Source organism: Rhodnius prolixus, unplaced genomic scaffold, assembly GCF_049639745.1.
Source record: "Rhodnius prolixus isolate KJV_2025 unplaced genomic scaffold, Rpr scaffold_7, whole genome shotgun sequence".
Classification (NCBI taxonomy): domain Eukaryota; kingdom Metazoa; phylum Arthropoda; class Insecta; order Hemiptera; family Reduviidae; genus Rhodnius; species Rhodnius prolixus.
Genome location: NW_027411582.1, coordinates 33,031,055 through 33,045,252, shown reverse-complemented (window position 1 = coordinate 33,045,252; position 14,198 = coordinate 33,031,055). Strand labels below are relative to the sequence as shown.

Here is a 14,198-nt window from a genome sequence, read left to right as displayed (position 1 = left end):
ATATAAAAAATGACAATCAATTATTGAGAGTTTAGTTACATACATATCTTATGCAAAACGAAAACTATTCTGGCGTTAACTTTTGTCTCATTGTATTCAACTATTTCATTTTGAATTTCATAATTGTTGCTAGTTTAATTCATGTTTTTTAAAAACTATATTCGTAGTTCTAGTAAGATTATTTCGTGTTCGAACCTCTTCAGTTATCAATGTTACTTTTATGTTAATAGTAATCTCTCAGTAAAAAGGAAATATTGAAGTTAAGTGAAGTGACTGGGTGAGTAAAGTACGTAAAGTAATCGCCTATTATTTCAGGCGGGGCTTAACGTCCAACTACCAATTAGGTGTCGTGGATGGAGGCGACTAGCAAACATGCTTTACTGTAAATTACTCATATTAACCATTAAATAAAATCTAAAGCCTAAGACCGGGAATCGAACCCAGTACCACAATACTTATTAGCTTTGCAGGACTCGCCTCTAACCGCTCGGCTACCGTGGCGCCCTACTGGATGAGTAGTTAACAAGTTAAAAGTGATCAAGGATGCGGAAATTCCTGGATTGAGTCTTGCCCCTTCGGATTTTCACTTCTTCCTTCTTGGAGTATGCCGGAATTCCAACCAGTACCCCACTAGTTGGAGTACTGCTTCCAATCCTGTCTGTTTAATTAGGAATCTGGTTTAACTTCTTACAGTGTGGGACAATAACGGGAGATCACAATCCAATCACTCCAGGAAAGTCTCCGGTAGTTCAGAAAACCATAGTCTAGCACTCAAAGGGATGGCTCCATCTAAAGTTAAAGGAACCAGCTGGGTAGGGAAAAAGGAAAAGCTGTAATCAAGGGTAACAACTCCCTGGTGACCAATGCAATCCTCCACGCAACGTCTTCCACAAATATTGCAAACATTGGTACACTAAAATCAGGATGGTTCTAGGAAACGTTATTACGTTTTCTCTCAAACTTTTTGGTGCTCTCTAGGGAATATCCAGGTGAGAGGAAATATAAACCTCCTGTTCCTTAATGTTAGGACTACCCATCTCTTGTCATCAGAGAGTATGTCCATGTCCTTCTCCTGTTAACCGAGTGCAGACTTTCCTGGTAAGTTCATAACGCCCATATTTCTTTCGAGTAAAGGAGACCCCTCCCCAATCTTCTGATTATATTGAGCTAGAGTTAATCTGAGGGTTCATTGAACCTAAACAATTGTATACATGATTATTTTTTCTTACGTATAGAAGAAGAGGTCTTACGAAGATGAAGGATATTTTTAGTTATATCTAGTAATATGTTGTTGATGTACAAATATTGCCGTTTCCAGGTCGTCGTGGTTTTGTGGCCAAAATGTAGCTCCTATTTTTACTACTTTATAAAATAAAACAGTTGTATAAACAATACAGTTTCCTCTTGGCTTATTAGGAGCTCATGTGGAGGCGCATAAAGCATGGATTGGCTCTTATGTGGCCCCGTGTATCGTAAATTTTTATTTCTGTCTATCGGAGTGATGGTTTGCTCCCCTCTACAGGAGCTACTTGTGGGAGCAACAACAATAATAATAAAAAAAAAAAGAAACGAACTCTCTTACCATCTAGTCTCCTGCTAGCACTCTAACTGGTCTGCATCGACTCTAACCAAACTTTGTGTTTGTCTTTTATGGCCAATTATACTGTTGGTGAGTTTAAATAAGGTTTTTTTTTATGGTTTGCAGTTTGCGCTAAATTTAATTTAATTAAGAGTTTTTAATTTAAAATCATGATGCTCTTGTTTGCTTAATAAAGAAACTTTTGCTTTTTTAAATTTTGTTTTTAAATATTTCACTGCAGCGCTCCATTGTAGAGGCGGCTTTGGATTTTTGTTCAACTTTTTGGCGTTCAATATTTATAAAGTGTTCAAGAATTAATCAGAATACCATCTTGTGGAATTGTCTTTTTATCTTATTAGTATAACAGAAGTGTATCTTTATTTTGAGTGCCATTTTAAGATTTACCTTTTTACGATCAAGTTATTGTGTTATTAGGTGCGCAAAGTGGTGCGATCTACTGTTAATTTTAAGTATTATTCTTTTTTTTTTAGTTTCAATTTCAGGCGTGACCATATCTTGTGTCCATTAGTGCCCGTATGTTTTGTCAATGCATTGTCAGGCTTCGAACTGTGTTCTCTTTGTAGTAGATCTAGTTCATCGATGGAAAGTTAGCTTCTTTGGTAAAGAAAAATCCAAGTACCTAAGTTGTTCTCTTTTATTGTTGCAGTTCTTATTTCTTTGTAGAAGTAAAACTTCTTTCTGTTCTGCTTTTAGTTTGAATGGAAGCCCGGAAGTTGCAACCTTCTTTATCTTCTTCTTCCACATAGTTTTCGCGGTGGCTTTAGAACTTTACTCCTACATTTGTGGTATCAAAGTACTATAAGACCATCAAAGGACTATAAGGCGCTCCAGAAGCTTCTAGTCTATTGACGATTAATCACGACTTCACAAATTTACTAAAACTAGTAAGTCCAATCTTTTTGAATCTTCAATTCAAAGTCCAATACCTGATATTTCCTAATAGAATGTCTGGTTTGTTATTCGGGATTGCTCTGTCAGTGAGCATCTCAGCCTCCCAGTAAATCCTGACCCGTTCCCCCTCACCAAACACTGTAGAGTGAACTTATATGTATGAGGATTGGATTCCTGATGGTCGCGCTTCTATTTCATTGCCAACCAACAATTATTTATTTATTTATTTATTTTAATTTCATTTACTGTAGGCGAGTACAGATGTTTGCAATTGTGTAAAAAATCTGTTAAAACTTACGTTAAAGAAAACCTAACGACCGCAATTATTTATTCTTTTTCGAAAAGGTAGAAAAATTACAAATAAATTTTTAACAATATATTTTTGATTGAAATATGATTTAATTTTATGTATGGCTGTGTCGAGCTTAAGGTTAAATAAAAAAACATCGTTAAAGTTGGACCCAGCTGATTTAAAACGTATAATTTATTTTAGTAACAGATTCTCTACAATCTGGTTTATAACAGATGGTTGAATTCCATTACAAGTTGCAACTGATTTGCAATTGTTGATTGGTTTGTCTGTTACGTATTAATTTCAAATTAGATTCGTCATTTCCTAATTGTTTAATCATTATCACATTAATTAGTAATGGGTGACGATTGTAAGTTTACTGGTGTCATTAAATCTATATTATTACGTCGCATGAAATCTCTTAGTGCTTAAGTCAGGATGCTTCTAATGAATTAGTGAATGGGATTCTACTGAACAATGGACAGCCATCAAACTGTTGGTAATCAAACAGTATTACACGCGGACTAATGTCCAACAATATTGACTTAAATCATGTATTACTGTGCACTGACTAATCCATTAGACAGTAATAGAACCGTAATTAGAAGTAGGTTCCTGCAAATTACGGAAGTAACGTGAAATTGAGTAAGTTTTGTCGACGAATTAATATTTGATGTAAGCTCCCTCGAGAGGGTTTTTAGGCCGAGGGAGAGAGAGATATATCCCAACCAGACTCTCTAGGAAGTCCCTGATAAAGCGAGAGTTAACCACTCTCTAGAGCTGAGCCACCCACGATATCCCATCCTTTGATGTTCTGTGTATGGTACTCCCAGATCAAGGGAATCCAGGATAGCCAGCCAGTAATGTTCTAGAGAGAGAACTTTTTAGATATAACTACTCCCTGGTAGCCTATACACTCTTACTCCCAGGTATTCCAAAGATGGCATCCCAAATTAGGAAGTTTAAGAGTATTCTAAAGAAAAGGTTACCCCTTCAATTTCAATCATCCATGTGTCTGTAGGGAAATTTTTGGGAAAGTGGGGTAAGTAACAGCTAATAGTCACTCCCTAAAACCCTAATCCCATCTCAGGATATGTCCTTCCGCAAGCTTTAAGCGGAAATACAAATTCTCATTTAAGTTCCCGTTAGCCAGCAAAGGGCGCTACGGTGCCTCGGTCGCTTCATTCTAGCATTTCTGGTTGACTAAATTCGAAAAAAAAGAAAGCATTAGTTTAACAAGCGATAGTAATTGTACTAAAACGGAACCCACATCCATACGCGTATACAAACAGACCCTGATCTGAGAACATTGTTTACAAGTTCAAGATAACTCGGTGAAATTGGAAAAACTACCATTGATTTAGGTGAAAGGAGAAGTAAAATAATTATCGGAAAAAATAATCCTATTTGAATAGAAATTATGAAGAATATTGGAAGAGGGGTCGATTCAAAAAAAGATGGAAGGCACAAACATTAAATTTAATTTGAACCCAGTGAAACAGATGTTGGGTGTAATTTTACACGAAACGGTATGTTTTATATATGCTCTCTTGATCTTTTAATGCGCTTTGTATTCTGCGAGATAACAATGGGCCAGCTGGCCTTCGTCTTCTTTAACCCGAGCCGTCACCACACACAACTCTACCGCTATTTTAGTCTTTACTGTACTATAGAGTATTTACTTACAACCTTTTCAATTAACATGCAAATACAATGGGGAAGTACATATATAAATATATATATGGACTGCCATTAAATACAGTCATACCTAAAATTAGAATTTGAAATTGAATAATCCATTCTTTATTCCTTAATTTTGGCATCCATTGGTGATGTATCCAGTTGAAAACGTCACGAGAAAAAGTGAAACTGGTGAAAGTCTCAGAATTAAGAACCGAATAATCTTAGCCCTAGATCTGCGTCTATTGGCAGCGTTACTACTTATCTCTTCTAGTTCCCTTGAACTTTTGTTTTAGTTAAGTCGTTCTTCTTCTTCATCTTGTTTATGTACTTCCTCCTACTTCAATTAGGTCACATCCGTTTTAAGGTCCACTCAGCTCATAAAACTAGTTTAATTTATTTATTTTTTTGAGAAAATTTTTAGCGGACACAGAAATATATTGAGACCTGATAAATTAATTCACTTATTAACATTTTAGTAACAAGTAAATAATAAAAAAAAAACGACTCTTAATGGTGGAACTTAGAAGTGGTATGTGGGCGTGTAATTGAGCGTGGTTTGTCCCCACCTACCTACGGTTTTATTGGCCAGTGTACACGCCCACTAGACCCTTTTTCGATCCGCCATTAAGTTTTTTAACTCTAAATATTTCTACTAAAACAATAGTTTAGAATTTTTTTACTATTTTTTCCTCCATAGGTATTTCATAAAGAATCAACTTATGTAATAAAAATTTTCACTACAAAAATCTCCTTTTTTTTCAATTTAACAGTTTTATTCCGGCAAAATTCTTCAATCAAATCAAAATTAGGAACATTATAATTGAAATAAAACATATTCTGCAATCATTCATAAACCATAGTTGATGGTGAAACGTAAAATAAATCTTCAAAATAATTTATTTTTGTTTTTGCATAATTTCATTCTTTATTAAATACCTATGGTGGGAAAAATAGTGAAAAAATTCTAGAGTACATTTTTGATATGAAAAAATTAAGATAAAAAGTGTTAATGGTGGAACTTAGAAGTGGTATGTGGGCGTGTAATTGAGCGTGGTTTGTCCCCACCTACCTACGGTTCTATTGGCCAGTGTACACGCCCACCATGCACTTGTTCGATCCGCCATTAAGATTTTTAACTCTAAATATTTCTACTAAAACAATAGTTTAGAATTTTTTTACTATTTTTTCCTCCATAGGTATTTCATAAAGAATCAACTTATGTAATAAAAATTTTCACTACAAAAATCTCCTTTTTTTTCAATTTAACAGTTTTATTCCGGCAAAATTCTTCAATCAAATCAAAATTGGGCACATCACAATTGAATTAACACATATTGTGCAGTCATTCTTTAACCTTAGTTGATGGTGAACCGTTATATAAATCATCAAAATATTTTATTTATCCTAGATTTAATTTATTGTGTGAAGGTAAACAAGCACATACTTCTCATTAAAAATAGAGGTAAAATTTAGCGGTTTTGCGGCCTGATGTTTTTATATATAAGCTTATATATACTTACAATCATATCCAAATATAACCTTAAATCGATTTGTAGCCTAATCATTAGGTGTTAAGACATAAAGAGGTCGGCAAGAAATTTTTACTTTAAAGAGGGGTCGTGGTCGCGAAAAGTTTTAGAAGCACTGATCTAAACTTTGAAAGCCGGCCCACGCTGAAGATTCTAAAATCTAACTATTGTAGTTGGGATTTTATAGTTTGTCTGAAGCTGATATTTCTCAACTTCCGGTTGACAAAAGTTACGTTGTTAAACTAGAAATTATTCTGTAGGACAAAGTAATAAATAAACTTTCTTACCCAAAGTATCCCTGAACAATGTGGTATAATATGTAGCAGACTGCAATTTGGGATAAAGATTTGAAAGTTTATATTTTGTGGTTAGTCCTAATCCGGGATAATTTTATGTAAATTATATCGTCATTCAGCTGTCAGGTGAGTTACCAGGATCTGCATAGTTACCAGGTTTTGAAGCGGAATATATCCTCCTTTAGAGGCCTTTGAGTTCGAGATGTCTGTCACAAAAGGGTAGTTATCTTAATCAATCGGGTTTCTCCGATCGCTGAGAGGCTGTAAGCTACCAGGTTAGTTGAAAAGATATTAATCTTTGGCTTCTTTATTTGCGAGATTATTATCTAAACCGAACTGTTTTTTTTAGTTTTGGAAAATATATAGTTTTTCGCTCGGGAAACCTGAAAACTCAATTTCCAAAATTTTACCTGATTTTCCATCACTTCAGAATAAGAACATTTTCAATTTTAGTAAAAAAAAAGAAGCGAAAAACCCAGCTCAAGAGAGAATTAGTTGGTAATTACAGACATGATAATTACAGTAACAGAAATCCATTCACGTAAGATTTCAACATCAGGCTTTTCTGCTGAAAGCAGTTCACATTATACTATAGTGGAAATCTAGTGGAAGTTTCGAACTTTGTAAAGGAAATTCGGCAATTATAAACTTTTGAATTGAGTTAAACAAAAGTTTTTGTATTAGTGTGCCTCAAGCTTGGAGCTTTTGAATTGGAAGTTACATGTGTTAATGGAGGGATTACCACTTAGAAATGTGGATCACGAAAATGTGCCATTAGTGAGAGACAGAGAAATTCAGTGTCCTGAGTTGGAATAATTTTCCTTTTTTAATTTTAATATTACATCAAAAATATGTAGAGGCAATTAGCCAAGTTGTTTTCTATGTAAATCTCTATGGAAACAGTGAAAGAGTTCTTTTAATTTTAATTGGCTATTAGGATAGTTTTTTTTTTTTTTACTAAGTTGAAAGTTTGCGAGAAGTTCAGCTTTAGCTTATTAAATGTTTTATCGTCAAGAATGTAGTCCCAGATGGAGAATAACCTTATAGATGAAAATATCTGCAGTTTATGTGTATAGACTCACTTTGATAGTTGAAGTACTTGCTGGAATATTAACATTTTAATGACTTCTCTCGCATTATCTTTTGAACTTGAATGGAAGAAAGATAAGTAGGAATGTCTTGCCACTTTGGTGCTTCTTTTTTTTGAGAGAGACATTACCATCCTCTAAGGGGAAATGGACTAAGCCATCTTCCTTCTTCTTAGAAGGACCAGGCGGATTTCCTAGTCTGATAATATTTGCACATTGGACTCTATAGAGATGTGTGCAACTATTTTGGGTTTAGCAAACCCATATACAGTCTCGAACTCATCTTATTATACACACTCACACGCATACAGTTGAACTGTAATTTGATCAAGAACCTTTTACCCTATATAAGTGCCCAAAAATGAATTCTCCCTGAAAAAAAAATGTTTTCAATAAAACTGAACCCAATCAGGCGTACCCAAGTTTACAAAAAACGTTAGGGTTGTTTTTGAGATGGTCGCAAAAGAAACACTGGAAAATCGACTCCTTAAAGAGAGGAAGTTCCAGGTATATTGATTTGGAAGATAACTAATTCGAAGTAGGATGAAAAAAATGAATGCCAATTTCAGTTATAATATTTATTTATTGTGCCGAGCTTTCGACCTAGGGACTTAGGGGTCATCTTCAGGGCTTATGGCCTATATGTTAATGGTTGACAAATAAGTTCGTTCGGTTTTTGAGGGTGGGATAAATAACAATTTTTTTTGTTACACAGAATAAATTTGAATCAATTATATATTGACCATTCTTACTGATAACTTCTTGCCATCTTTCCACCAACTTCATTATATCGCGTTCGTGGAACGTCTGTGGCTTATCGTCGAAAGACCAATCCAGATGTTTTTTGACAGTTTTCTTGTTATCGAAAGTTTTTTCCGTTCATGGAGTTCTGCAACTATCAGAATAAATGATAATTAGAAGGTGCCAGGTCCGGTGAATACGGAAGATGAGGCTAAACATCCCAGCAGTTTATTCCGAGTGGTCAATGACGTATTCGGTCTGGCGTTGTCGTGGTGGGAGACGACACCTTTGCGATTTGCCAATTCTGGACGTTTTGTGCGGATTGCATGGTCCAATTTGGTTAACTGCAAGCAGTATGCGGTTGAATCAATTGTTTTGGCTGACGGTAACAGCTCGTAATAGATGACACCTTTATAATCCCACCATACGAAGAGCATAATCTTCTTCGGATGTAATCCCGCCTTCGAGCTTGTTTTCGGCGGCTCACTGCAGTGCTTCCACGATCTTTTACCCACTACATTACCGTAGATGATCCATTTTTTCATCTCCCGTTTCCATTCGCTTTAAAAATGAGTCGGTTTCTTGAAAGTTTCCGCAGCGAATCGCAAATGGATATGCGAGTGGCTAAGTTGGCCTCGGTTAATTAATGCGGTTCCCAAACATAGAGCCGAGAAACGTATCTCGACCGGCGCTCGTATGGGATATGTTAAGTGCTGTTGCTATCTCACACCGATTGGCATGCTATCTCTTATCGATTATGCCCTTGTTATCATCTAAATTAACCTCGGTCAGGCGACCAGAACGGGGCGCATCATTAATGTCAAAATCTCCAAAACGGAATTTGGCAAACCACTCTTGCCATAGGCGTTCTGTTAAGGCATCTTCATCATATACACAACATATCTTTTTATGAGCCTCTGCAGCTCCTTTGCCTTTATAAAAATAATAGAGCAAAATAGGACGAAAATGCACTTTATTTTCTTCTATCTTTACAGCTATGCAGCAAGCTCAATAGTAATGTTTGTTAAACCGAAATTCATAGAAAGGTTAAGCTTAACGTAATCTTTCAAATGAACAATCGAGTTCTGCGCTTGCGCCGAAAATAAAAAAAGAAAATCGGGATGAATATGTACCAAAATGAAAACCGAACGAACTTATTTGCCAACCCATTATTTCTTACGTTCATTATTATTACATGGTTGGTGTATTCTCTGTCTTGTCTGCAGACAATAAGCCCTGAAGATGACCTACTTTATAGGTCGAAAGCTCGGCACAATAAATAAATATCATGACTGAAATTGGCATCCTATTGAAATAATGAATCAGTCATCAAAAATAATGAACAGTAATTCAAAGTATTTTTTTATATTTTCCGTTTTTGATTTATGACTGGCCACAGACTTTTTTGTGCTTAGGAGACCTCAAAAAAAATAAATTTACCTAGATTACTTATGCATGGCTGTTATAAAGTATAGAGTAAGCGTTAAAGAAAAATAAATAAAATAAATTTACATTATTACATTCATTTTAACAGTGAATATTCTATAGAAACAAGAGCTCTCTAGTTTGCTATGCTTTTTATGTATGGTGCGGGGGCGTTACGTAAAACACTTCAAAATTAAACTCTCTTGTGCGCTTATATTATCATCTCTTCTTGTATGTGTGGTGCTCTGTATATACGTTAAGGGCAGGTTTTTTTTCTTTTTATTATTAGGTATGTGTAACGAAGGGTTTGTCTTTATGTAAATCAAGTCCCTTGGTATTGCTATCAAGTAGGCACTGTGAAAATCTTACACCGTAATCTTGTACGCTGCTCTACGTTTTATGTCTCTGCTCCTTTTTTGCCTGTGTAAAGTATTTTGAAATTTAAAACTTCTTTTATTACGTTTATATTTCAGTTTTATTCTTTAATAATGTTTCTACTCTTTATTGAAGATTTTCTGTTCAACGTTTTACTATTCAATAGCCTTTAAATTCTTGATGTTCATTGAAACAGTATACTCGATGATTTTGCTGCAAAGTGTTTGGGTAAATCATTAAATACAGCTAATAATACTTAACATTTTACAAAAATTTAACAAGCGTGCGAATTTTTCAACTTGTCCTAAAAAAAAAAAAAGTAATATTTTATATAAAATAAAAATCCTCATCTTCCTGGGAATGAAAGGTTAGAAGAACCTCTTTTATTGTTACCATGTAATCTGGTAAGAGGCCAAATTGGAAAAGGACGCTAAGCTCTTTATTTTAAGATAGAGGTCAGGTAATTCTTTGACCTTACCTTTCAATTGACCTGCTCTCCCTTAGTGAGTATTATGGAGTATAACTGGATGAAACACAATCCTAGAAAGGCAGTTAGGATCAAAAAGTAAAAATTATTTGGCATGAAACAGGATTTGCTATTGCTACAAGTTTTCAGTTAAATTAATTTATAAAAACATTCTTTGAATATAGTACTGAATATCACTGAATACTCATTTATCTTTAAAGATTACATGGGTCAGTCATAAATTACAAATTCAAAGCGTAATGACCATCAGATTGTCAGAAAAGAATTGCTTATTTCAGAGAGTATACTTCAAAAATTGTGTATCAGCAACAGTTTTTTTACTCACCTTTACAGTGCGCTTTAAACCATCCGCATCCGCAGTGCGGCTTGCGTCACTTCTCCCGCGATCCCCTGAACCCATTAAATGTGGGCCACAAAGCTGGTCCTGAAAGCAATAAAGTACTATAACTTTTCTTTTAATGTTGGTGAGCTACCTCTAAGGTAAAAATCATCAGATCGAAATTTCTGGAATGAACGTTCCAATTCTTTAGGTTCTTCAAAACACTTGTTTTCATGCCGCTCCTAAGTTTTAAATCTTATTGCTTACGCTCCCCTAGAAGTATGAACAAAGAAATATTACTAAATAATAAACCTTCCTAATCTTAGTTAATTTTGAACTGACATAGGGTGAAGGGACCAGTAATTGACTGCTTAAGAAAAAATTCGAGTTTAAGATAGAATAACTTCCGTTATTTTGGCTCCAGGTGTAGGTTGTAAAATTGTACCGCTCCAGTAGGATGTACTTTATTTTATTAATATTTTAAATGCAGTAAATTCGATCTTTATGTCAACCAAAAATGACTTTATTTGTAAGTATGTCAATGACCCAGTAATTGACATACCGAATTTTCGGTGGAACTAGTGTTTGACATGGAGTGGGACCAGTAATTGACATACAAATATATTCATGAAATGACATAAGGTATGCATTCAAAATCACTTTTAAATCTAAATAAATCACTTAAATCACTTTTTCAATTGGATTTATAACAAAAATCAGTCTTATTCATAATTAATTACAATCAGTTCTTAAATAGGCAAACCTAAATAATCTAATATTTTTTCATCGTTACTCTTTTTCATGCAGTTTTTGACGATCAACCCTTACACAACTGTCCTACCGGACAGTTTTAATTAAATCTAAACCAAGACAGGTAATTTGAAGAACAGCCCTTTCTTTCAATAGTACCAAGGCGATATTAGCTAAGGGGCCGTACTTAAATTACGTAACGCAATTTAAAGAGCTTTTTAATCCCTCCCCCCCCGATGTAACAGATCGTAACAAAATGTCAACCTCCCCTCCCCCCCTAGCCAAATGTACGTAATTTTTTGTTATGGAATATCGTCATTGCATAGTATTTAATTAAAATCAAACATATATTTTTTATTTATTACTTATTTAATTACATTATCACTTAGTATGAAGGTTGGCTATAGTAGAATTTGGCGCGAAAAATATCGTTAGTATTTTTCCATTAATGACCAAAAAATTATAGATTCAATTGGAAAAATTACGTACAAGCATTAAAAAAACCCCTCCCCCGAACCATAACGAATGGTAACAATCGAGCCTTACCCCCCTCCCCCCTTGCGTTCGTTACGTAATTTAAGTACGGCCCCTAACATGCTTGTTAGATCGTACACAATGTCTGTCGGCTCGCTTTTATCTCTTTCTCTCAACCCTTCCGCTCTCTTATCCTTTCAAGTTTCCGCTAAATATTTTGTTACTTAAACCTTTTTTTTTGGGAACTTTTTTGGTTCTCACTTTACCAAACTCTACTTCCGATTAGACTATGTGGTCACATCCTTGTTTTATTCATTCCGCCTATAACGCTGCTACCGATCGCAACTACGCGACTTTGTGTTCGAGTTGTTGGTGCTTTCTAGTGAACCAAATTTCTCCTACGCTTCCCTTCTTTTGGAGCGCTTCGCTAATATTTTCCACAATCTGTGCTGCCAGTGTCATTTGCTTCGAAACCAAACTATCTGAATGTAATTCATTCTTACTTTCTGCATCTATTCAGTATTTTATTGTTTATTATTACTGAGTTACCTCTTGGGCACATGTATATTATACATTGTGTGCACGTTCCTCGCGTCCCGCCACAGGTTGTAAGCATTCGCACTTATAACAGTAATAAATAAATGAAACGTCAATGAAAAATAAAACTAGATTAAAAAATATATATCTGTTATTGACTCTTTAACTTGGAAAGGATAGGTATTAAAATACACATACCTACAAATAAACCACTGATATTCACATAACTAGGTAACCAATTGACAAAAATATGTGTTATTAAAATAGGCACACCATAAAAGAAAAAATGAATGAAAAAACAAAATATTCTTTCGGAATACATAGGAAATGAACATCATAATATATCTCATGTAATTGATAATTAGCCACTTGAAATCACAAGCCATTTGAAAACCTCACGAATTAACGGTTTTATTAAATTGGTAACGTTCTCCATAAAGTAGTACAGGGCGATCCAACCTTCACGACTTCGGGGATTAAAAATGGTTTTCATACCGATTTCATTTTTTTTTAATACAGTTTAGCCTATTTAGCCTGTGGTATGCTATATATTCGTCTTCGGTCAACATGTCTGTCAATTAGTAAATACAATAGATCTTACAATCTTTTTTATGTTATTATTGTGTAAAATCACAGTCACCAACTCTCCACGTATGTTTGATTTCGCACCTGGTACTTCTCTTGAGGGAGCTTCATTTTTCCCCTGGCCGTTTCCTTTGATGGAATTCTATGGTTCAGCCATTTCCTCCCTTTCTTCTTTGCCATGTGGCTAGGACCCAAAACTGAGGGAGAATGAGAGATTTTCCAACTCCGATAAGTGGGCGTCGTTTTTATTAGTCACGTAGGCCTCGTGAAGCTGTTCGGCGATCACGATTATTCCAGTTTGTTGTTCATACATTGTTGTTCTCTACAGAATAATCATTCTGCATGCCCTCTTGAAATAAGGCGTACATTTGCTAATTCATTAATTTAAACATATTTTGTTGGAAGTTTTACTATTTATTTTGCCGATTTTTATCAATGATTTTATTTTACAATGATTGAATTTTTAATTATAATAAAATTTATCAACCTATCTTACCATTTTCCCAGGAAGTCAATCACTGGTCTCAAACAAAAAAGCTGTAGGACTAGTAATTGACATACATGTCAATTACTGGGCAGATTGCCGTTTCAAGGACCAGTGATTGACAGCCCCATTTTAATCCTCAATGCTTCTTATAACTAAAAAAAAAACTACATAAATTAAAGCTACAAGTAATACTAATTATAACAGAACATTGATAACCACACGAATATATGAACAAATAAGCGAAAAATAAGAAAAAAGAAAAATTATTTTCTTATCAATCCTCCTTAGCAACGGCTTGTTTTTTCCTTGATTTTGAACTTTTAACACAAATAACTTTCCACTGATACCAAGGAACCTTCCAATAATTAATATTTTTCTGGAACTGCTGCCCAAAGGCTTCTCAATAACGAAATTGAAAGAATCACCACTAAAAACGGCTCATATCCCTTATAATACCAGTTTATTTCTGGTATGTCAATTACTGGTGCCCAGTCAATTACTGGTCCCTTCACCCTAAATGATAAAAAAAAACAAAAATTAGAAAAACAAAAACATCTTAAATGTTCAAAAATATTTGTCTTCCAAATTAGCAAACAAATAAAAATAATTGCCTTATTATCAAATCTCGGATCAAGTTGG

General features: G+C 34.6%; 1 protein-coding gene and 1 long non-coding RNA gene across 8 annotated transcripts in view; one reads left to right on the top strand and one right to left on the bottom strand.

Moving 5' to 3' along the window:
* LOC141447465 (uncharacterized) overlaps window positions 1–14,198 on the top strand; it is a 125,644-nt gene that overhangs the window by 99,132 nt on the left and 12,314 nt on the right. The window contains exon 1 of one of the 7 annotated variants that reach the window (XM_074115039.1): window positions 1,586–1,669. The exons of the other annotated variants lie outside the window; for them this stretch is intronic. Coding sequence (XP_073971140.1) covers window positions 1,651–1,669 — 19 coding nt within the window. The 5' untranslated portion in view covers window positions 1,586–1,650. Of the gene's footprint in view, window positions 1–1,585; window positions 1,670–14,198 lie in introns of those variants that run through there. 7 annotated transcript variants of the gene reach the window in all.
* LOC141447467 (uncharacterized) lies at window positions 9,568–11,638 on the bottom strand. Its single transcript, XR_012454352.1, has 3 exons — window positions 10,733–11,638; window positions 10,399–10,460; window positions 9,568–10,224 (listed from the first exon to the last, which is right to left on the bottom strand). It is a non-coding gene; the product is annotated as an uncharacterized lncRNA (long non-coding RNA).